Genomic DNA, 23,633 nt, shown 5'->3' with positions numbered 1-23,633 from the left:
AAAGAAGATTCCTCTATGCTAGCAGAAACCCACCTGCAGAAAATTAAGTGTCTTCCGTAATACAGGTTTTTCTGTTGGATTTCTGTTTCAAAGTTATACCATACCTCTGTATCAAAGGTCACTTCAACTGGTTGAGTAAGTTTACATTGCAGATAATGTAAACTTAGTTTATTTACAAGAGGCCACTAACATTGAGCATATTTTTACTACAAGAGATTTTTTAAAAAAATATTTCAATTTATTTGAAAACAAATGTTTGAAATGGAACTTTTCTCAGGAAGTTTAACATATCTTTAAAATCTATTTTTTTTAAAAAAAAAAATAACAGTTCAAAGTCTTCAATTCATGACCATAATTAAGCTCAAAATTTCCATCGCTAAGCGAGACATTTGTTTTGCCCCATTTTATGACTTTTCTTGCCACATTTATTAAGTGAATCACTGCAGTTAAGTTAGCAAAATGGTTGTTAAGTGAATCTGGCTTCCCCATTGACTTTGCTTGACAGCATGGTCGCAAAAGTTGATCACATGACATTGAGACACTGCAACCATCATAAATATGAGTCAGTTGCCAAGTGTGTGAATTTTGATCACATGACTATAGGGATGCTGCAATGGTCATAAAAGTGAAAAACAGTCATAAATCACTTTTTTCAGTGTCATTGTAACTTCAAACAGTCACTATTGTACAGTTGAACTCTGAGCTACAAATATTATCTTCCAGTGAGTGGTAAGTAACCTTTGAAGAGCAATTTTAGACAAATGAAATGAAAATAGGAAAATGATATCAATTTAATCTCTTTAACATTGAAAATACAACAAAATAAACTCTGTGTCTTATTGACAAAATACTTTAGAGCACTTGAGTTCAATCCTAAAAAGCCAACTGTGGATATCAACTTTTGGTTTGAATATGAAATTGAAATAATCATTGCTTCAAAAACTGTAGGCTGTGAAATGCTTTATATGTTAACCAACATGTTGAATTAAGATAGGAAATTAACTAGAAGGCAATAAAAAGGATGAAATGCTGGCATGTTTTAATACCAGCTACACTGAGTATTCCTCTTTAATTGGAAGTTTTTGGCTGTCTCTTATACAGAGATTTACAGTAACTAAGATGAGAGAGCAGAAAACTGGTAGCACTTTATTCTAAACCCTTGAATCATTCAGCAATTTTACAATATAGTTGTTAAACAGCAAGTTACAATGCTGATGTAGTATTAATAATATTGTATAGTATTAAGCAGAAATCTCCCAGATGTCATAACACCAAATTTGAACAAAGCGAATGTTAATGTGTTCAACACATACCCAATTCAAACTTTTCAGAAGGATATCATGGTCAGTAATACTGAAAGCTGTTGTATGGCAGCTCTCTCCTTGTCTTCCTTGCAGCAAAGATGATTTCACAGGGCAACCAAAGCAGTTTCAGTGACAAAGATACGTCTAAGCCCTTTTTTACAATGGATTTATCCAAAAATAATTTATTCTCCAATTTGAATAAAGTGGTTATGTTGGTATGAAATAACAGGTGTATTATAAAACAATATTTTTAACCATCTATTTCTGAAGCGCTTTTATAGCAACCAATACAGTGGTGGGTTTCAAAAATTTTTAGAACTTCTTCTATAAGTGTGGCCTGTTTTGTAGGAGTGGCTTGCCAGCCATGTAACCGGGTGGGAGTGGCTTGCCAGCCATGTGGCCGAGTGGGAGTGGCTTGGCAGTCATGTGACTGGGTAGGCGTGGCCAACTTGTAAAATGTGGTGAAACTCACTTAACAACGCTCTTGCTTAGCAACCAAAATGTTGGCTCAGAAACTCTGGCATTTGAAGCACGTAAGTCTTAAAGCTGTCAAGTTACAATACCCTTGCACCCCTAACCTTTAGGGAAAAAAAACCCAGGGGTGTTCAAACTTGACAGCTTTAAGACTTGTGGACTTCAACTCCCAGAATTCTTCCTCTCGCTCTTCATCTTGATGATGTGCGGACGGGGGTGGGGGGAAGGAGCTGGAACCAGTTCTAAACGGCACTGTAGATTTGTGGAACCTCTTCTATAGAAGAGGTTAGAACTGGCAGGAACCCACCCCTGAACCAATAAATAATAAAGCTTCCTTAAAAATAACAATTAATACAACAACACAATTAAATCAACTTAATAAAATGCTTTTACATAAAGTATCAAGAGAAAACAATGAAGCAGTCTTTTTAATGCTGTAATAGACTTCACGTTTTGCTGTAGAAACAAGGAGCCGAGGTGGCGCAGTGGTTAGGGTGCAGTACTGCAAGCCACTTCAGCTGACTGCTATCTGCAGTTCAGCGGTTCAAATCTCACCGGCTCAAGGTTGACTCAGCCTTCCATCCTTCCGAGGTGGGTGAAATGAGGACCCAGACTGTGGGGGCAATATGCTGACTCTGTAAACCGCTTAGAGAGGGCTGAAAGCCCTATGAAGCGGTATATAAGTCTAACTGCTATTGCTATTGCTATTCTTCCTTGAAATTATGTCTCACATAAATTGTATTGCTCAATCACATTAGAACAAAGGATATTTGAGGGCATGGGTGAGTGTCATTTTATATTTACTAATGGCTTGCATGCAACTTTCGGCCTTGGGAAAAATGATCTAACATCTGCTTCCAGACCTTTTCCATCTACCAATTGTGCACATATTTCTGATTATGAAAGAAAATAACATGGGAGACGAAGTGTGGTCATCACAATGGCTAACTGCTATTCATGGCTGAAAGTTCATTGCCATTAGTTTTGAAGACTTGTACAACATTCATCTAAGAATTTTGGAATACTTAGATACCATAAGCAACGTGTGCATATATCTGCATTGGAATTGATTGATTGATTGATTTCAACAGCAATGTAAATATATAATAATGGGAGAATTGCACTTGTAATGAAAAGAGAATGGTTCATAATTCATTCAGAAAGAATAATTAACAAGATTATAGAGATTATTCATACTGTAAATTAACAAAAATGTGAAGAATGAACGGAACTCAAATATTAGCTTGTGTTGACTTTTTTTTCCCTTTGAATGAGGCAATCTCAGGTTTGTAGGATAGATTGGAAAACTGGGAAAAATCCCAAAGAAGGAAATAGTTAGATCTTTGCCAAATGTATACATTTGTGTGGTTATCAAATGCATGAGTTGAGCAAGACTTTATTTTGAATCTATTCAGTTCTTGCAGTTCCTTTTGCTTAAATATATATATAATTACAGAAGGCTTTTTGGTGGGTTTTAATGTTATCTTTGTCAGGACATAAAGGCTTACACTTATATATGTGTCTATCCCTTTTTATGTCATTTATTGTGTCTCATTGTGTGTTATTACATGCTTTTACATGTTTGACTGTGCTTAATTAGTGGGATAGCAGCTAAGCAAGCAACCAAAGTTAAACTTGCCTTTTAATACTTGCAAGAAAGTGATGTAATGCTAAAATAGACTTTGCATAACCATCACTACCTTAAATTGTATCCCTCTCAGTAAGTCAAAGATGCGTTGGGGGATTATATGAATTAATGTGCAAATTATTAATTTCTAATGCTCAGATTTCAGATAGCTATGATGTACTTCTTTCTTCTTTTAATTGGGAGCAGACTTTTACACTGATTGTAATCATAGCTGTTTAACCAAAGTCTGGCAGGTTCAGATTGAACCGGCTAAGCCAAATCTAAATAATCCAATTATTATTGCACTTTTAAAAAACTATTCACCTCCCCTTTTTTTTGAGAATTACCGTTTTACTATTTTAGATATGCCTATTGATGGGAAGGAAATGAAGGCAAAGCAACTTTGGTTGGGGATAGGCCTAATTAGTGCTTCAGCATTCTTTCTTTGACAAATCAAATTAATTGACAATGTTTGCATTAAGATACATTTCATGAATTATAATGGTCATCAAATGCTTCACACTGTGAATATTCAAAAATCAGTGACTTCTCCAAAACTGATACAATTTTGCATGACATCAGTAGCATTTCTAAGTAGTGAATTATAGGGCAAACAGAAATTATACTTCTGTTCAGTATTTATGTTCTCTTGTTCCTCCACACTACCAGGTTCTTCAATCAGTGTTGAGCAATGCAAGCATGTAGTGTCTGAGCTCCAGGACAGTATGCGTAAGGCCATCCAGATATATCACCTGGTAAGCCACCCCTTTGTTTCTGTTAGATTTAACTGCTTATGTATAAAACTAACTTATTAATTCAGAAATATATAGCAAAGAATAGGAGCAAAAAAAAATTCATTAAAGAGCAGACATCTGTTCTTGTTCTTGTGTGTGATTAGAAACCAGAAATAACTACACTAGTAAACAAGAAGGTAAGCCGAAAGAATTTCAAGTTGCTGACCGGCTATAGCTGAAGGACAAAATATGTATTATAATTATGCATTCATAAGACTTTAGCAGCTCCTTACTTTTTTTACTTGCAAGTGACCAAAGACCTTTCTGAAGCATCATGAAATGCATTTGTTTGACTTTATTTTTAAAATTCATCAGAAGAGGAAGAAGACAAATGTTGTTTTTAAAATGATTACAAGTAGCCCTCACTTACCAATCATTCATTCAGTGAACATTGGAAGTTATGACGATGCTAGAGGAATAATTTTATGGCCCATTTATGAGCATTTATAACCATTGTAGGATCTCTCCATCTCAGGAGTGCAATTACAGTCAGTACATGTTGCCTTCTGCCAACCCTGTGTTTCCCCTCTCTCCTTGTAGAGCAGAAAGATTGGAGAGAAACGGATTGCAAGAAAGAAAGCTGTTCTTCTATACATTGAAGACAATGTGACTGTGCCAGCAGTCTGGAGCTTCTGGATGGGGGTCATGGGCATGCTATACAAACAGTTTACAGTACTCTCTTGAAATCACTCTCTCCAATTTTTCCATTTTGCAAGAGGGTGTAGAGGGGAAAAAAAGCAAGTGGGCAATCTCTCCTTGCCCTTTTCCTCCTCTCCTCTGATCCTTCCCTCCCTCCCTCCACTGCAGACCAAAGAGATTGAAGAAGGATTTCAAGGGACTGAGCTCTTTGCTCTTTTCTACATCAAAAGCAATGCAATCATGTGGTAGCCTGGAGATAGAAGCCATAGACATTTGTTCTTTTGAAGTCTCTTTTTCTCCAATCTCTCTGATCTGTGAGGGGTGGGAGGAGAAGAAAAAAAGCAAGCAAATTCAGTAGGCAGTCTCTCCTTTGCCTGACCCCCTCCCCCAATCCATATAACTGAGGAATGCCCAGATTAAGGAAGGGTGACTTGAGTTTTAAATACTCTTCTGTGATTATAAGTGTTAATCTTGCAACACAGGGTTTACTGCTAATAGCTTTTGTTTATTCCTTTACTTTTCTAATATAATAAACTTAGCTCTAAAACAAATCTGTTTGCATTTATTTTTCAGGTATCTACTGATATGGAATCTTCGCCTGATAAAGATAAGATTTCAGGTCTCTTGACTGAAACTTTCTCTGTGATGAAAAAAGAATTGGATTCCCTGAAAGATGGCAATGGACTTCAAAGGAAGAAAGATCAACTTGTGCAACCACAAAATATAGTTGGAATGTCATTACGGGAGGGCAATGGTGAAACTTTATCTAGTCCTCTGCACTTTGGTGATGACCAAACTCTTGCCTTGTTGGAACAATACTCAGAGTTACTGCTACAAGCTGTTGAACGACGTATGGATAAAAAACTTTAATTATGGTTTTCAACAACAAACACTTTTAATGGAATGCTGAGAATCATAAACAAAAACTGATGGAACGTTATCATATTGACAACTTGAAATAACACTTTGGGGTGTTTGTTTTTAATCCAATGGGCAAATATCTTTTAACAGAAACAGTTCTGTCCACAACTTTTTAAAATGTGCTGGTCACAGTACTAATCCCCTTGTGCCTATCTCCTCCACTAAGAGTGTTATAAGAAATATTTGGCTTAAAACCAATCCAGCGATTAAAGAGAATTTGTCAATGGTCCAGGGGTGGCCCAGCCTGAAACTGTTGACTTAATAGAATGAGATCAAGCTGAAATAGCTTTGTCCCTCTGCAGTGTTATCTGAGACATAGGCATAGACTATTAAAACTTTTATTTATTAATTTATTTTTACGACTATAATTCTGAAACTTTTACCTAGGTTTTGTCATTATGATTATTTTGACATCTTTTCCACATTTATAGTGACAGAGATTTGATATAGTAAACATATTGATGGAAAAGTAGGTAGGTTATAGAACTGCTTTCTACTGTAGCCTGCATTATTGAATTTTGCTTCCTTATTCCTTTTTATTATGCCAATATGTTTGATTTTAATTTTGTATTTAGCATTATGAACATTCTGCTTCTGTTTTCTGTGTAAAGAAAATCCTGTGCTCTATTTTTCATCAACATTTGTTTCCACAAAACACCTATCCTTTGGTTCAACATCCAGAGATTTGCTACAAAGCTTGTTGGTTAAAAGAAAGGCTTTTTAACTAGTTCTACTTTTCTCAGGTTTTATGTAAAACCGGATCCATCAGAGTCAAATTGATACAGTTGAATAACTATTCACTTAAAAAAATTCTTACTGCTGTGTTATGACAGTGGTGTCCAAGTGTAAGTGTTCAGGAAATACGGATTGCTATGACATTACTATTCTATTTCCTTTCCTCCCTCACACTGGAACATAACTAAAACTGCATGAAATATTACTGTGTTCTACATTATGCCATACTTCTCCAATTTTGTATCAATTAGTACGTTGCCCTTGTTCAAATAAAGAAGGAAAGTAAGTGCAGATCTACATCCTTTCAGCTTTGGTACCCTTTGTATTGAATTATTAATCCTAACATGTTTGAAGTATTCACTGATAAAAAAGAAACCTTTTTAAAACAATGAAGTTATAAAACTCTAATACTACTCTCTCAGGTTAGAGAATAGCTGTGTTTCTTACTGGTGAGCTGACCATTTTAATAAATGGCTTCAATGTTGTAGCCTAGCCTCCCTATTCTGCCTCCTAGATTGGTTTGACGTTAAAACAACTTTGTTGAGAATTCCTAGCCAGTGTGGCCCAAATTAAAATTCTGAAGATTTGCACTCACAGTCAATCTAGAGGGCGCCAGGGTGGAATAGGCTGATTTAGATATTCCTGAGTGGCATTTCTACTTGCATTTTGTAAACTGTCATGTGGACATCTGTCTTCACTGCTCCAGATAGTGGTATAGCCACCTGTGGTATAGCTTTTTGTCTGAATCTCATTGGCTTTCATCCAGCACCACTGCAGTGTTAAGGAAATCTGCAGACCTGTTCCCATTTTGGCTGTCCATTGAACTCCAAGGCTGGAGACTTGGAGCAGTTAGTACCATTTAATTATGTCATTTCTGGATTTGTATAGATAATTCTCTGAATAGATTTGAATGATAGTTGACACACTTCTTAAAATTGAGCTTTTTCCTTCCAGCTATACAGTAGATGCTTGAATTCAGAGTTACAAGAAAAGGAATCTTATTTCTAAGGATAGACTGCTGGAATATACTCTTACATGAAAATTAAGATGGCTTTTTTCTACATGTCCATGTTGGGAAATGTCTTAATAGCCAAAATATCTTCTTCCTGTTCATATCTAGACTGTAAAAAGTGTTCAATGCTCAGGAATCTTTCCTATGCTGGAACACATGCACTCAGGTAAAGAAGTCATGCTTCCAGAATATCCTGTGGCATGAACAAGGAGAAATTCAGAATGTCTATTCAACCATTACAGGGTCAAACTTTCAAATGTCTTTGGAAATAAAACCAACTTGCTGATAATTTATACCTCAAGCATTAACAAGTACTGATTAATCAGGGACTGCCTTGGATAAGAGGCAACATCAAACCCCCTGTTAATTTCAAAGCAGTTTCCAGTGACTAAGTTTCATTGTGTTATTCTTCAATCAGGAACTATTTATTTTCATAGACCCAGGTAGGAAAATACTGTAACACAGATGGGGACTTGGATGTGAACTAGAACTGTAGTTGTGTGTGTCTTGAGTAAGTAGATATTTAAGGAGGAATGGATAGGCCTGTAATTTCTGATATTTTGTTTAAAGGCATACTGAAGGCTTCTAGAAAAGGTATAGGACTGAGAATCAGTTGATTCAAGGAGTAAAATAGAATGAAAAAGTTCTGGAATGGAAAAGAGACATTGTAAGTGTAGAGTTAGCAGTTAAATAATAATGTAAATGAGTTTGTAATTAAAAATTGGGATATGTTTGTCTTTTGAAGTGCCCTTTATTTTCCCACTAATATGTATGATTTGGGTATTGGGAATGAATATTCTCAGCCAATAAAATTTCTCAAAGCCATTTGAGTTCCATAAGATTCTGACCTCCTTTATTTTCTCTATGCGGTCAGGAAGAATACATATTCTCCATGGAAAATACTTGATGTAAAATACACTTTTTAGTCATTGGTGGCACCTTATAGTAATTCAAATATAAACTTTGGAGCGTTGCTTTTTTACAAGTTAGAAGATTTTGTGACAGTAAAATGTCAGCTAGCATACTTTTTGTTTTCAACTGCATGCAGCTTTTCTGGTGTTATTATGGATGTCCATTAGCCCTTTAAGGAAACTTTGACATGTTGTCCAGGGAGAGGAAAAATACAAATGCCGTACTTCAATCTATTCTATTTCTACTGTTTTTAATGTATGCATGCAATTTCTAGATATTAAAAAACCTCAAAGAGAGACTGTAAAAGATCCATTTCTTATGTCATATTTGCATATTGTCTCTGTGTTTTCTGAAATGTTTCTTAATGTGATTTAAAGTTTCTTATACTATTTCTCTTTTCAAAAAGAGCCTTTATAAAAAAAAACTGTGCATGCAAATGAGACCTATCCCTGTTTCTATAGAAACACAGGAAAACTTTCAAAGGCTGAAATATGTGCACACCAGTTATAGATATATGTATCTGGTGTTTCTACATATGAATGTCCTGTTACGTACCTGTACTTGTTTTCTTTTTTGTATAAATATCTTTTTGATATTGGGGCTTATTCAGTTCTCCTTTTCACTCCAGTGATCCAGAACTTACTGATTCCAAAGAAAGAACCAGCCAACACCGAGGGCAGTGTTTTAAAACATAAATAACATTGTCATGTATGTGCACTCAGCCACTGGATCTACAGAATCCAATGTTTAAAATATTACAAATTCAGAATGCCGAGCAGCTATTGTACGGCCCTTCGGGTACTGCTGACTAAATTGTTATTTCTCTAGATTAAAAAAAAGAATATCCTGTATTATTTGTAAATAATAAGCTGAAACTGTGCTGCTTATATATTGGGCTAACCTGCTGTAAATTAGGAATACAGTAAGCCATGTCTACACAATGTATCTTTAAACCTAGGGTACAGATAGCTTTTATCTATGTTCTTTCAATACTCCCTTTTTATTTTACACTTGTTTAAAAGGAGAAAACAACCCTAAACCTTCCTATTTATAAATTGTGTTTTGTATCTTGACTTTAATGGAAAACAAATCTTTTACAATGTCCTTTTTTAATTATTTGAAAATTGTTTTAATGGTTGTTGGGGGTTTGCACTGTGAGCGACTTTGGGGGGGTATTTTAAATTCTGCATTCATTTGTATTCAATGTCTAAATTTCAATAAACAAATTTATTGTTACAAACTTATTTTCATACTATTGTTTACTATGATTTTGTTAAGGCAATTGATGAATTTAGTCGGGCTACAAAATAAAGTGGAATATGCTATATTTCCCCTACTAATGTTGAACTGAGAAAACAGGCAAAAGTTCTTTAACCTATCACTAATTATTGTTCTATAAATCAGTTTCTTGTGCAGTATGTGCAAATGTAGATTTTGCAGGTCAATCCTCTTAAATGATGTCCATGAAGCATTACCATTGAGGACCACCTGTACAGCGGCCTTAAAATAAATGTATTAGTGTATGTCCTATATCAGAGAGAGGAAGGAGGGAGGGGGAGAGAGAGAGAGAACTGCCAAGCAGGTAAAAATTAGTACAGTAAACAGAGCCAATTGTGTTTCCATATGTTTCAGCAATTATCTGTTAGCTAACCTAGTTATAGTGGGAAGAAACATCAGTACAAATATATTGTATATAGAAAGTGAGATTTACATATTTTCTTCTGTATCAGTATGGTACAGATGGTAGTAATTATTTGGTAGTAATTCTTAGTTTTGCTACTGAAAATACTTTAATACCACAATACTGCTCAGGAGAATCACTTTGGAATAGTAGTTCAAACACTAGGCTTAGAACTCAGAGACCAGGAGTTCCAGTCCTGCCTAGGTGATCTTCAGCCAGTCTCTTTTTCTCAGCCCTATGAAGAAAACAATGACAAACCACTTGCAAAAAATCTTGCTAAGGAAACTGTAGGTATTGTCCCGGGAGTTGGAAGGAATCAAGACTGATCCAAAGACACTATTCATTAATTAATCAAATTTATATAGCTACCCATCTCATGAGAAGTGAGTATATGAATATTAGGTATGGTTTGCATTTGTATGTTTTACAACATTTGCATTGTATGTTTTGCAAATAAACCCTTACCTATGGAAATGGATAGGAGAGTCAACTTCAGTGAGATGAGCAACATACAAGCCTGATAAATAAATATAAAGTGATTGTGAGTCTGGACTCAGCAGGATTATGCACTGTGATTAGGGTAAACTAAATGAGACATACTCCTTAGTCACCATTGAATTTGTGGTCTGAATTGGGATGAGAGTTTTTTAACTGGGTTGTCAAAAAGCATATTTTAATGATTATACACCTTAACTTTGGTTTGGGAGTGAGTTGAAACTGCATCCTTTGAACCAGTATTAGCATACTGTGGGTTGCTTTTGGCATTTTTTTTTGCCAACAAATGAAACCTAATTGGAAATTTCCCAGCTTGGGAAATGAGGCGTCTCTAAGACTGAAGACTCTTCTGTCTTCAGACTGAACCTAACTGCAGAACCTGAAATCCAACACAATTTTGAACACTTTTTATTTTGTGTGTGTGTGAGAGAGAGACAGAGAGAGCGCTCGCACGTTTTGTGGCGAAGTTTTATATTGAACACGTTTTCCTTCAGGGAAACTGTTCAAGGCGGCCTCGGGTGTCTGTCAGCTCGAAACACAAACGTTGCCCTTCTGCCTCGCGACCAGTCGTTGAAGTCGAGTTGAAGGGGGGGGGGAGGGAGAGTGGAGGGGGCGGAGCCGTGAGGCGCGTTGAGCGTCTTCCTCTGCGGAGGGAGAAGGCGGAGCCTGAGAATGGCCGTGGGCTGAGACTCCTCTATAGCGGAGGCTGAAAGGAAAGCCGGGATGTTGCAAGCGATGAAACGCTGTTTGGCTGATTTTCCCACCGAAGCCCGGGGTGAGCTGGATGTCGCTGTGTGATGAGAGGCACGTCAGAGACAGCGAAAGCTTCCCTCCCCCTCCCTGATTCCACCAGTGCATAAATGGAATTGAGAGTATATGATCCACGGATGGACTAAGAATAACCGGAAGAAAAGAGAAGGATAGTAATTTAGTACCAGGCTGAATCTTGCAGAGTGTGAGATCACATTCTTTTACAGGGGGGAGGTTTTTAGGAATTAGACGTTGTCTCTCGCCGATTGGGCTCTGTGTTAAGGTGATCCAAAGATTGCGGGATGGCCCTCCTTTCTCTGCCCTGGAGACCTGCAAAAAGACACCCCCCAAAAAAAACCCTATCCCTGACTGCTAAATCCCCCCTCCCTAAATTAAAAAAAAAACGGTGTAGTTTTGCTGCCATCCAGGGAACATCCGGATATTTGCATCGCAAACTTTTTAGCGCCCCAACTGGATCATCATAACCCTGGCGATCTTAAAATTCCTATTTCCAAAACCAATGTGTTTGCCTCTTTCCAAAATTAGGAGTTCTGATGCACAAAATGCTGTACATTCTGTAGAAGCATAATGAAATGTCATTACCAAAAGCCTAGGCCCGTTCAGTTGTGGCACTCAGCAGCCCCAGCCTGCACAGCAAAAATATCGAGTACAGTACAAGAATTATTCATTCTACTCCTGGGTCTGTTACTGAATCTTCTGGGAAGAGTGACAGAATTATAACTGCTCCAAGAACAACTTTAGGCAGAGTTGTCAATCCCTAAAATGATTGTTGTTCATAGATTTTTTTCTTCTTCTGTGTGAATAGAGTTGTGTTGGTCAGAATCCGTGCCGTACCTTGATATTTTTCCGACTCCCCTTGAATTCTACCGGGAATGGATCTGCCCAAACAAACCATGTATAATCCGAAATGCTTTCCACCACTGGCCGGCTCTGAAGAAGTGGACCCTTGGTTACTTGAGGTAGGAGGCTACAAATAATAAAGAAGGGATATGTGTATATGTATTTGTGGGTGTATACACACATACTATATACATATACATATATGTATGCATATACATATGCCTGCCTGCCCGTCCATCCATCTATCTTATATACACACACCTCAATCACTTTTATGATGTCTTGATGATGTTTCCAGCATATCTTCAGTCTTCTTCCACTTTTGCCTAAAATATTGTGACCATTCTTTCTGGCATAAATCTGTGTTTCTTGCTCAGTGATGAATCTCTTGTGATGTTTTTGATGCAGGCAAATAATGGGCTCCAAGCTGGTGAGTGTGGCAGTAACCCCCAATGGTTATGCTGATGCAGTTTATCAGGACTGGTTTGTTATGCCAGAGGAGCGTCATATGCCTTTCAGTGCGTTTTTGGACATTTTGGAGAAAAAGATAACTTCTCCAGGGGTGTTCTATGTGCAGAAACAGTGTTCAAACCTGACTGAGGAATTCCCTGAACTTTTAGGTGACATGGAGCCTGAGATACCTTGGATGAGCGAAGCACTGGGTAAATATTAAAATCCTAATATTCCAGAATTGGTACTATAGTAGACAGCTGCTTTCTGGCTTTGGAATGCTCCAAGTTTTATTGTTTATGGAGATGTTGCAATAAAAACCGATGGCTTTATTACTGTGTATGTACTTCTCCAATAATAAGTTATATGATGTTATTGGTCACAATGACCAAGAGCCTTGAGTGGTGTAGTAGAAATTGCCTGCCAAGACTTTACAGAACTATTTAAGCTGTTAAATACAGTTAACGTATTCTGTGTGCCATAAATTAAAAATCCAATTTTAATTTATCAAACACATGCAGGCCAGCCCAAAGTTTTTTAGAGTTTCATAAAGCCCTAAAAGCACAAGTCGTGCTTGCCATTTATAGGAGTCACATAAGGGTATGTTACGGGGCAGTGTGAAAAAGCCCAATGGAAGCCTTAATAATCACTCCATCAAGCCATGTTACATTTTAAAATGTGCATTGCAACATACATAAAAAGAGACATGACTTTGATCCTGCAGTTGCAATCACCATGTTGAGGTTTTCCACTTTGTGCAATGTCCCTTTTTTATAGCTATATTTGCACCAATAGCTGGAGTTGTTTCCCATGGAGTTCTCAATGGCCCCTGGATCTGTTGGTGTTAATTACTGCTGTAATCACTGCTTTTTAGTAGGTGCTTGGAGAAAACAAGAAGAGAAAATTTGGAGATCTAAGGATAATATGTTAAATGGTGTTATACAATAAATGTAGAAATAATTAATTGTATTGCATAATTTGAACATCCTTGTTAAATGCTGCAAGTATTTGTGTAGGTGTTTTCTGTATTTTACTTGTCAGCAGTTCTTTGATATCCCTAACTATGTCCAACAGTTCCATTAATACATATAACCAGTTTAGAGGTAAAACCGTTGAATTTAGACTAATTCCCATATTTAGTTTATGTAGTGGTGAAGTGTTGCTAGTATGTGAGTTAATGTGCTATTTCTTCCGTTATTCTCTAGAAAAATTTAGTTTATTTAATCAAGTTTAACTCTTTTCCTTCTCCCAAACCTTATTATAGAAGCTTACAGAGGATATAGGTTCAATTGTCCCAAGTAGTTACATTGGTTTTTTAAAAAAAACTATAACACTAAAACTTAAATCTGTTTAAATAATTATATCTGAGTGTTGCCAAACTTGCAGAATGCTAGACGTTTTCTGCTGATAAAAACTCTTGAGCAGCGGAACTGTCTGCCTAGATTAGTGACGAATCTTCTTGCTGGGTGGTTACTGCAGAAGATTTCATTAAATGATTCATTAGATTCCTTCCAACTCCTAGAATCTGGTTCTCTGAGTTTTAATTTTGGCTTAAGGGATGTTATAGAATACCATATTTTTCGGAGTATAAGATGCACCTTCTCCCCCCCCCCCCAAAAGGGTGAAAATCTGGGTGTGTCTTATAAACTGAATACACATTTTTGGCCTACTGAAACCTCACCCCCTTTGCAAAAATGGCTGTGCAGAGAGCTTGGGAGGCTGGTAAAGTGTTCCTGAAGCCTGGGGAGGGCAAAAATGAGCAAAAAATGGACCATTTGTTTGCTCATTTTTGCTCCTCCCCCAGCTTCCAGGAGCACTTTAATAGCCTCTCAAAGCTCTGCATCTCCCCCCCCCTTTTTTTTGCAAAAAAAACAAGGCATGCAGAGGGTTTGGGAGGCCTGCAGAGTGCAAAAACTTTTTTTTTAATTTACCTCTTCAAAATCATGGACTAGGGTGATCTGAAAATAGATCCTGAATTTTCAGGAAAATGCTAGGAAGAAAAAAAAACCCAGAATGAAAATGAGCCTCTGTTGTTAGCCGCCCAGAGTCCCAAGGGAGTGGGCGGCATACAAATTTTATTAAATTGAAAATTGAAAATTGTTTTCATTGGGAATATAAAATTATTCATCCTTGTGTATAAAAGTGATAATATATATTTCTGAGACATTAATAGCTGTTTCTTCCAGATTTATTTAGAAAGGATGTTAAGAAAGGCTGCTAATTGACTGAGTGAAAATAACATTCTTTACCAGAAGATCTGTAAGATAAAATAATAGAAATCCAGATCTTTTTTCTGATTTGACTTTTTTTAAATAAATAGGAAAGAAGCCTGATGCTGTGAATTTTTGGCTGGGAGAATCTTCTGCAGTGACTTCATGTACGTATGGGATCAGTGCATTCTCTGCTGAACCAAAGGTGCTTTTCCAAGAAGTAACTGGATGTTCTGGTGTGTTGTTTTTTTTTGGAAGCAAAATGTCTTGAAAGAAAATCCAGAAAGTCCAGTTGCCTCTTGAAAAAGCACCTTTGGGACAGCCATGACCTGGATAACTGACAATCTCCATAAACATTCTCTGCTGCAGTTCATAATTGGAAGGCAAATTTGGGTACCAAAACACCTTTTTTTTTTTTAAAGGAAAGTTTCTGCTTTTGGGGAACAATATTTGAAATATCTTCCTTACTCCTAACTGTTACCATAACTGAACCTAGTTCCCCACTCCCATATTGCAGTTACTTCATCTGGACAGAATTTTGGAGGAAAGAAAGTGGGTGGGAGGCGCGATCAAAAGACACAGGATTAAAATAACAGGCAATGATACCTGGTCTCAGTTCATGGAATCAAGCAGAGCAATTGCGTAACAAAAGGTTTACCTAGAAACCTGCTGAGGTTTTCTTTCCCCAAGTCCTGATTGCTAAATATCATTATAATTTGTATTTAAAATGATTGGTAGATAGCAAAAACAGCAACAACAAAAACCAACCCAATTCATGGACAGTGCAAACATATGCAAATATGCTAGTTCTTTACAAATTCATATTTTTCCTTTATTTTTGTGTTATGTTTATAATGGAGGTAACAAATGACCATTCCCTCTTCCTTTTCCCAGTTTTTCATTTTTCTCCCTCCAATCTTAGTACACAAAGATCATTATGAAAACTTGTACTGCGTGATTTCTGGAGAGAAACATTTTTTGTTGCATCCGCCAAGTGACCGTCCCTTCATCCCATATGGTAGGTATTTTGAGAAATGGATAGGAATGGTGTCAGCTATATGACGCTAATATTTTGTGAGTCATTCAAACAAAATGCCTGGGCTTCAACTTCCCCAATATTTTGCTATACGGGTAGTCATTGAATTACGAGTGAAATGGAGCCTACCCATTCTATTTGCAACCCAAGGATTTGTGGGAGTGAATCTTGTACCTTGAATTGGATCACTCCCTCCTTTCGTCCATACATTCACTAATTGAATGTAAGGCTCGTTAAGTGTGCATAAGGTATTTCAGGGTGGAGTAGCCCGGTGGGGAGGAGGTAGTGATGGAACAAACCACCTGTTTAAGACCACCCAAGGCCTCCCCAACCCACTGAAATACCTCATGCTCCACCCAATTGCTCCCCCCACCCCCAAACTGGCCCTGCCGGGTCACTTACCTTGTGAAGATCTAGCAGGCAGTCTCCTCTCCAACCTCTCGGTGAATCCGCCCCTCGGAAGATCCATTTCAGCTGGCAATGTTCAGGACAAATATTGCAGAGCCTCTGTGGTTATTTGTAAGGGCGAACAACTGCTGTGGTGCTATATTTCGGGACTTTTTTGCAAATGCTAGGGGGCGCTTATTGCATAACTTTGAACGTTCATTAAGGGAGTGCTTGTAACCTCGGGATTACCATACAGCATGGGTGCACATTTGGTAGATATATCTGAGGTTTATGAGAAGGTTGGAAAAGAGACAGGAACATGAGATCCTTTTGGTACTTCTTGGCCTTTTCCTCTTCTGTTGCTTTGGCTACTTGTTCACCTAGGAGATGTTAACTGTAGTCAGATGAAGAAAACATTACAGGTAGTCCTCGACCATTTGTTTACTGACCATTCGAAGTTACAACAATACTGACAAAAAGTGATTTATAACTTTTACACAAACCCTTGTTACATCCTTGTGGTCATGTGATCAAAATTTGGACGCTTGGTAACCTATATATATTTATGACAGTTGCAGTGTTTTGAGATCATCTGACCACATTTTGCGACCTTGTTACAAAAGCAAAGTCAAGTAACACACATAAGAAGTGTGTTACAGTACTAACTTCACTGCAGTGGTTTCCTTAACGGTGGCAAGAAATGTCATAAAAAGTGGCAAAACTTACTTAACTGTCTTGCTTAGAAATGAAAATTTTGGGCTCAATTGTGATCATAAGTCAAAGACTACCTGTACTTGGGCGTAATGCACTACAGTAACCTTTCCCAACCTGTTACTCTATGGATTATTGGAACAATAATTTTGTGAGCTGGGCATTGAGAGTTATAGTCCTCAAACATCTGGAACACATTGTGCTGGAGAAGGCTATACTGTAGATCTTGAACTTTTGGCACAATTTCTGGAAGAAGAAAAAAATCAGTAACCAAACTAGGGATTACATGGGATTTGTGGTTTCTTTCCTGCTTTTAAAGTATTTATAAAAGCATCTGTGTGAAAGTGGGGAGATTTTAGAATGATGCAATTGGGAAGGGGGAGGGGGCTGGTCTATTCCTTGCTAAATTCCCTTCTTCTAAAATTGCTTTTAACTTTGAAGGGGGAATATTATGGTTAAAAATTTCCAATGCTGATCAATATTGGGCAGCTAGAATTTGGATTAATTAATGAAAGAGTTGAGATGGTATTTATGCTGTGCTATGGCCCCATTCCAACTCTCTTTCCCAGTGTGGCTTAAAAAGAAAGGCAGGAAAAGAGAATTCCAGTCATGAATTCCCACAGAATGCCTAATTTGTCCTCAATATTAAAACAGGTGTTTATATGCGGACTTATATATGATGTTTTTATATTTATATGAATAATTACATACATAAATATACCCCTCCCAGCTATATATAAATTCAAGTTCAGATTTCTGGAAAAAATAATTTCCAGTAAATCAATTTGTTTTAAGGGTAATAATCTGTATTAAGTGGTAAAATATTCCATGCTGCTCCAGTGAGTTTGCCACATTGCCCTGAGGTGCTGTGGTATGCACACAGTGTGGGAACTGCAGAGTTAATCGTAAACAATACACTGCTATATGTACTTCATGTTCCAGAATTATATCCACCAGCAACTTACCACATCACAGATGATGGGTCGTTTGATATTCTGGAAGATAAAACGGCAGAGAAGGTATGCTTAACTTTCAGTCTACTTTATTAACCTATTTTTATCTTATTAATTTAAAATATTTTTATGATCCTCCTCCCGATCATTGGGTTGCCCTGTGCTGATCCTGCCTCCTCTCCATTCTCCGTGCTTGGGGATTGGGGGTGGCGGGGGTAGGTAATTGTTCATCTGCTCTACTGCTTGCCCTGTCCTCCGCCCTCACCTGGTCCTCCTGTGCCCCCTCTCCCTCACTGGTGATCCTCCCCAGGCCCGAGGGACCTGGGACTGCCTCCTACTCCTACTCCGGTCATTCCTCCATCTGCCCTAGCTTCATTTCATCCTCCTCTTCAGACTCGGGCTCCAACAGGACCATGACACATGTTGGAAAGTGAGCCTTTGGCCCAGTTTGAGAGCCTGAGCTCTGTGGAACAGTTTTTCATTGAGGGGAACCCTGTACTTTGCTCCATTCAGCTTTCCCTCAACCCTGATCCCAGTCTTTTCTGCTGAAAAACGCACACATACCCTAACAGCATGATGCTGCCATCACCATCTTTCACTGTTGGGATGATATTGGGCAGATGATGAGCAGTGCCTGGTTTCCTCCAGATATAATGTTTAGAATTTAGGCCAAACTGTTCAATCTTGGTTTCATCAGGTGGTGAACTGTGAGAGTGTGGTGTTCCTTGTAGTCTCGGTGTCCATTAGGTGGTGTGGGGTTTTTTTGTTTTTGTTTGCAAACTCCAAGTGGGCTTTCAAGTGCTTTGCACCCAGAAGAGGCTTCCGTCTAGCGACTCTGCCATAAACCCCAGATCGGTGTAGGGTGGCAGTGATGGTTGTCCTCCTGGAACTCTGTCCCATCTCTACAGTAATTGTTTTTTAAAATCCTTTGATATGTGGTTGTACGTGCTGTATGTGCAGGATTCTATTTTCAGTGCTTTTCAAATATTCATCTTAAAAAGAAAAAAAGGATTGAATTCTGGAAGAAATAATTATCTTATTAATAGCTAAATATTGTATTAACCTTTCATCCACAAAGGTACCGTGGATTCCTTTAGATCCTTTAAGTCCAGATCTGAAACAATACCCAGAATATGCTCAGGCAAAACCTTTAAGATGTACTGTGAAGTCTGGTGAAATGTTGTATCTTCCTTCTCTTTGGTTTCATCATGTTCAGCAATCACATGGCTGCACAGCAGGTAAGAAAAATGCCAAAGGTATCTTTTAAATTATAATAGCTAGAAGCTCACCAGATTTCTCTGTCAACATTTCCTTCTGTCTTCAGTTAGATTGTATTCAATGTTATTCCAAAATATCAAATCAAATCTTTATTATCATCATACACCAGTATAAGGGTGGGATGCAGTCAATTTAAAAGCATAGAAAACACACCAGAATTTAGAGTAACAAAAGAAAAAAAAAGTGAAAACATAGATGATATCTAAATGTCAGCATTCCAGATAGCATCCAAAATTAAATCAGAGTCCAAGGCAACGTGCTGCTCAAAGTTCCAATTTATTAAGAGCCAGGCTAGCACATCTGGGGGAAAACCTGAATCTGAGCTTCTTCGTCCCCGTCCCCCCCAAGTTGAAGTTCATGATCTTGCTCCCACACCCACAAGTCCACCACATGGTCCAATCTTCCACTGCCATGCTGGCTGTTCCACCCATCCAGTTCCTGTCAGGTGCAGAGGTACCAAAACAAAGGATGGCCTTGACAATCTAGAAAGGAATTTTATTTTGGCTACATAACATTCTACTCCGTACTATCCCCCTTCCCAATTACCCACTATAGAACAGAATAGTAGAATAGAAGTGTGGCAGGCCAAAGATCCCAAAAGGAACATGGCTGTAGGATTGAACTAAATATATAAAAGTGAAAATCACTCACGCCGGATCACGAAATCTCCAGAACCATAGAGCCTACAAACTTGAAATGTGGCACATATGTTCCTCTTGGCTTCTAGGTGCTCCCTTGGAAAGGATTTTTTGAAATTACCATCAGATCATTAGTATTTGTTATATTGTTAATAACACACTCTGATGGTAAAGAGTTCTACTCTCCCCTCCCTACCTGAAAAGATTTCTCTTCAAACTGCCACTTGGGCATGGCCAGCACGTGACTCATCCGGCCTGCTGGCTGGGAGTTTGGAGAGGAGCCTGAGGCAGAGAAGGGGATAATATAGGCGAGGTTTCTGTGGGGCAAGGCGGAGGGAGAGAAGGGAATAGGATAGGGGAGGATTCTGTGGGGCAAGTCTGAGGGAGAGAAGGTGAGAGGAGAGGTTGATCGTAACTACTTATTAATTTTCAAGCTGCAAGTGTCAATTTATCAAGCCCGATCACATAGTCATAGCGGAGCATGGGTATTCAGCTAGAATAGGATATATGTATTAAAACCGAAAGTATAGATAAAAAAACAAGTTTAAAAGAATCTAAAAACAAGAGTAAGAGCATTAGATGAGCGTAGGGATCTTTAAAAGGTTATTATATTCATCCGGAAGGAGAGAGATTGTGATAATTTCAAAACAAACCATTTGTAGGCATAGATCTTGCTTCACTCATTCAAATTCTACTCATGGAATTGTTCTGCAGACAAACATTTTAGAGGGAGTCTTCGCTGACCTTGAGGAGATTGCAAAAGAAAGAATTGCTAAAAACTACCTTTATAGCACCTGTTCTCTGCTCAGTTTCTCTGGTGCCATGCCACAGCAGTCACTTACCTGCCCTACCACCCTGCTTGCCAGCTTGCCCGGGATTTGGTACTTCCTGCCAGATTTCCCATGAATCTTGCCTGTTGGAAGCTGGCAGGGAATTGCAAGGGCATCCTCACTTAACAACAGCAATGGGGACTGCTGGAATTGTGGTTGCTAAGGGATGAGCTCACATAACATTGCTCTTTACAACCATATTGCTTGGCAGTAGAAATTGCACTCCTTATTAATATAGTTAAGCAAGGACTACCTTGCTTATGTTCATTTAAAATAAATATCATCTATATGATGTTTTACTATTTCAAAAAATAACTTCTGTTTCCATGAAAATACATAAAACCAGTTACTTCTCCAGCTGATGGCGCAGGAGGGTCCAGAAGTGGGTTGTTCAATCCTTATTTGCCCAAGAGACTGAGTCAGAATTGAAACCACACCTCCAGCTTCCCCTGCTAACTTCCCATTCCGACTCAGTCTTGCCCCAAAAGAGATGCTTTTTTCGATTGCTGTGAGTTGATTTTTTTAGTTCTGGTATTAGTTCATTTTTGTAACCTCCCGGATTTATTAATTTGGCTGGCTCAATGGTGGAGAAGTTGCCTCCCAAATCCCTTTCACCAGCGTGCATCGTCTTCAAGGAGAACTAACACCTGGCGCTGCTTAAAGTCTTTCCCGGGTTCTCAATAGTGAGCCGCTAGCCGCACTGGCTATCGGGGCTTTTCTGCGGCAGTTTCCCTGCTTTTCTCTGTGGTCACCTGGTCCAGTGTGCCTTTTCTTGGAGGCTCCGATCCTGCCGCTGGTTTGCAGTGGCAGCAGGAGGCAAGCGGCAATGCGAGGAGTGCAGGGATGGCATAGATAGAGCGCTGGCGAGCTGTGCGAGTTTTTTTCTGGCTGGCTGGGAGCGCGATCAGCGGCGGTTTTTCTGCAAAGGAGTTGTGCAGCTGATCCGGAGTTCTCAGGGCCGTTTTCTCTTGCCGGAATCACAATTCTGCCTTGAGTGCCTTCCATGAAAGTATGGGGCCCTGGGGGCAGCCATATTGGAAGGGGAATTGTATGGTGGCCATTTTGGGGAGGTCAGTGTAGGTGGTGGCCATTTTGTTTGGAGGCCATGAGGCAAATAAGGATTGAACAACCCACTTCTGGACCGTCCTGCGCTACGCTGAGAAGAACGTTCAGGTAGGACCAACATTCCATTTGAAAATATTGTATCAGAATGTCATTATAGTCATGTAGTAACTAATTCTAGTAATAAAGTTGTTTATTGAAGCAGAACTGTTGAAATCTCTTGGCTGAATTTATTTATAGTGGGCAGAACAATTGGATTACTTCCTTCCAAGGTTCCAATTACAGAATCTCTAAAAAGAATTGGTAATAATATTAAAGGTAGAATCTGCAAGTTATCTGTATATTTGGTTTTTAATTTGCATTGAATCACAGAGTGAATTATAAACCTTAAATTACAAGGTAAGAATATTATTAATAGTATTAAAATACTTTTTTTTCTTCCTCAGTGAATTATTGGTATGATATGGAATATGATCTAAAATACTCCTATTATCAGCTACTGGATTCTCTCACAAAAGCTGCACAACCAATCTTGGATTCTTCTTGCAACAGCTAACCTTTTACATCTGATATGGAACTGTGCTTCCAATTTTTGTATATCTTTATTCATGTAATTTAAAGAAATATTTTCATAACTGATCTCATAAAGATAAAAGGCAATTTTTATATAATATGAGTGCATTATAGGAGATGTTGGACAAATTGTATCTTACACGGCTGTTTTCCTATTTTTAGTGAAATACTTCGTCTCATCACTGTGTCAGTTGCCAAATCATGTTCTGATTAACAAAAAAACGAAGCAGATTTTCTTCTCCATTTCAATGAGATTTCAGGATAATGTTTGGAAATGACACCATTTATTCCTAGTGTAAAATGGATTCCTGCAGATAAACAGTGTTTTAATGCCCTCAATATCATTCACCATCTGTATTTGTCTGTTGAATGAAAAAACACGGAATAGTGATTAGTGGATAGTATCTGCTAGTTTTACCCATTTTCTTTACCCATTAGGCCTCCAAGCAATATGGTCATCTCTGAGTTTGGGCCCGGTTCAAGTTTTACACTATGTCACATTGTTTGCACTGCAATTATTGCAACATTTCTGGGATTCTAGGATAGAAGCTGCCTCTCAGAATGAGGTAGATGAACACGTACCTTCACCAGCAAGGAAAAGAATACATTGCAGAATACTTACTTTTCTCATAATTTATCTGACAGTATAGATAGTATTCAGGTTACCACCTGTACCCTATAATGGGATTAATGGGCTTCCAGCTAAACCAGTGGGCGACATGATGGCTCCCATGTATCTTAACTACATAAACTGCTAGCTTTATTTGACCTACACACATCTGTCTCTGTGAGGACTGATGAACTGAGGAATGAAATAAAAGCTTATGAAGACATTAGACATTAGACATTAGCATTTTGGAGAGGATTAAACTCTTGCCTTGGAATAGTATTCAGAGTTACTGTTATTAGCTCTTAAACGACGGATAAAAAGTACGTTATTGAGGGACTACTTATTTTTTAAAAGATTGCACCACAAGGTTTTGTCTTAGGCCTAGTACTCTTCAACATCTTCATAAATGACTGATTAGGAAATATAAGGGGAACTTATCAAATTTGCAGAAGATTGTTGACAGGCTTGAACAATGGGCCCTATCTAACAAAATGAAGTTTAACCTGGAGAAAAGCAAAGTTTTTAAACTTAGGTAGGAAAAATCAAAGGTACAAGTTCAGATTAGGCAAATCCTGGCTCAAAAACAATAATTTGAGAGGGACCTTGGTTTCTTAGTGGACAATCACTGAAATATGAGGCAGCAGTGTGTCTCTGTAGCCAAAAAAAGCTAATACAATCCTTGGTTGTATA

The 23,633-nt window shown here is 38.1% G+C and overlaps 2 protein-coding genes across 4 annotated transcripts in view; both read left to right on the top strand.

Moving 5' to 3' along the window:
- The window catches only part of MAPKBP1 (mitogen-activated protein kinase binding protein 1), an 88,982-nt gene extending 80,295 nt beyond the window's left edge, over window positions 1–8,687 (top strand). For both annotated transcript variants that reach the window (XM_032229232.1, XM_032229241.1), the window contains 2 exons: window positions 4,075–4,160; window positions 5,412–8,687. In XM_032229232.1, the coding sequence (XP_032085123.1) occupies window positions 4,075–4,160; window positions 5,412–5,708 (383 nt within the window). In that variant the 3' untranslated portion in view covers window positions 5,709–8,687. The remainder of the gene's footprint in view (window positions 1–4,074; window positions 4,161–5,411) is intronic.
- A 2,549-nt stretch (window positions 8,688–11,236) lies between these two features.
- On the top strand, window positions 11,237–22,431 carry JMJD7 (jumonji domain containing 7). Of its 2 annotated transcripts, none has more exons than XM_032229212.1 (8): window positions 11,237–11,369; window positions 12,171–12,324; window positions 12,614–12,867; window positions 14,976–15,032; window positions 15,788–15,883; window positions 17,942–18,018; window positions 19,031–19,190; window positions 22,207–22,431. In XM_032229212.1, exons 1-8 carry the CDS (start codon window positions 11,318–11,320, stop codon window positions 22,314–22,316), a joined length of 960 nt encoding a protein of 319 aa, XP_032085103.1. In that variant the 5' UTR covers window positions 11,237–11,317; the 3' UTR covers window positions 22,317–22,431. The 2 variants fall into 2 exon arrangements, with proteins under 2 accessions (XP_032085103.1, XP_032085111.1); XM_032229220.1 differs by having other exon boundaries at window positions 11,315–11,398.
- The last annotated feature ends 1,202 nt before the right edge of the window (window positions 22,432–23,633 follow it).

The sequence above is a fragment of the Thamnophis elegans genome, chromosome 1 (assembly GCF_009769535.1).
Source record: "Thamnophis elegans isolate rThaEle1 chromosome 1, rThaEle1.pri, whole genome shotgun sequence".
Taxonomy (NCBI): domain Eukaryota; kingdom Metazoa; phylum Chordata; class Lepidosauria; order Squamata; family Colubridae; genus Thamnophis; species Thamnophis elegans.
The sequence above is the reverse complement of the archived record's forward strand: the minus strand, read 5'-3'. Positions and strand labels throughout refer to the sequence as shown.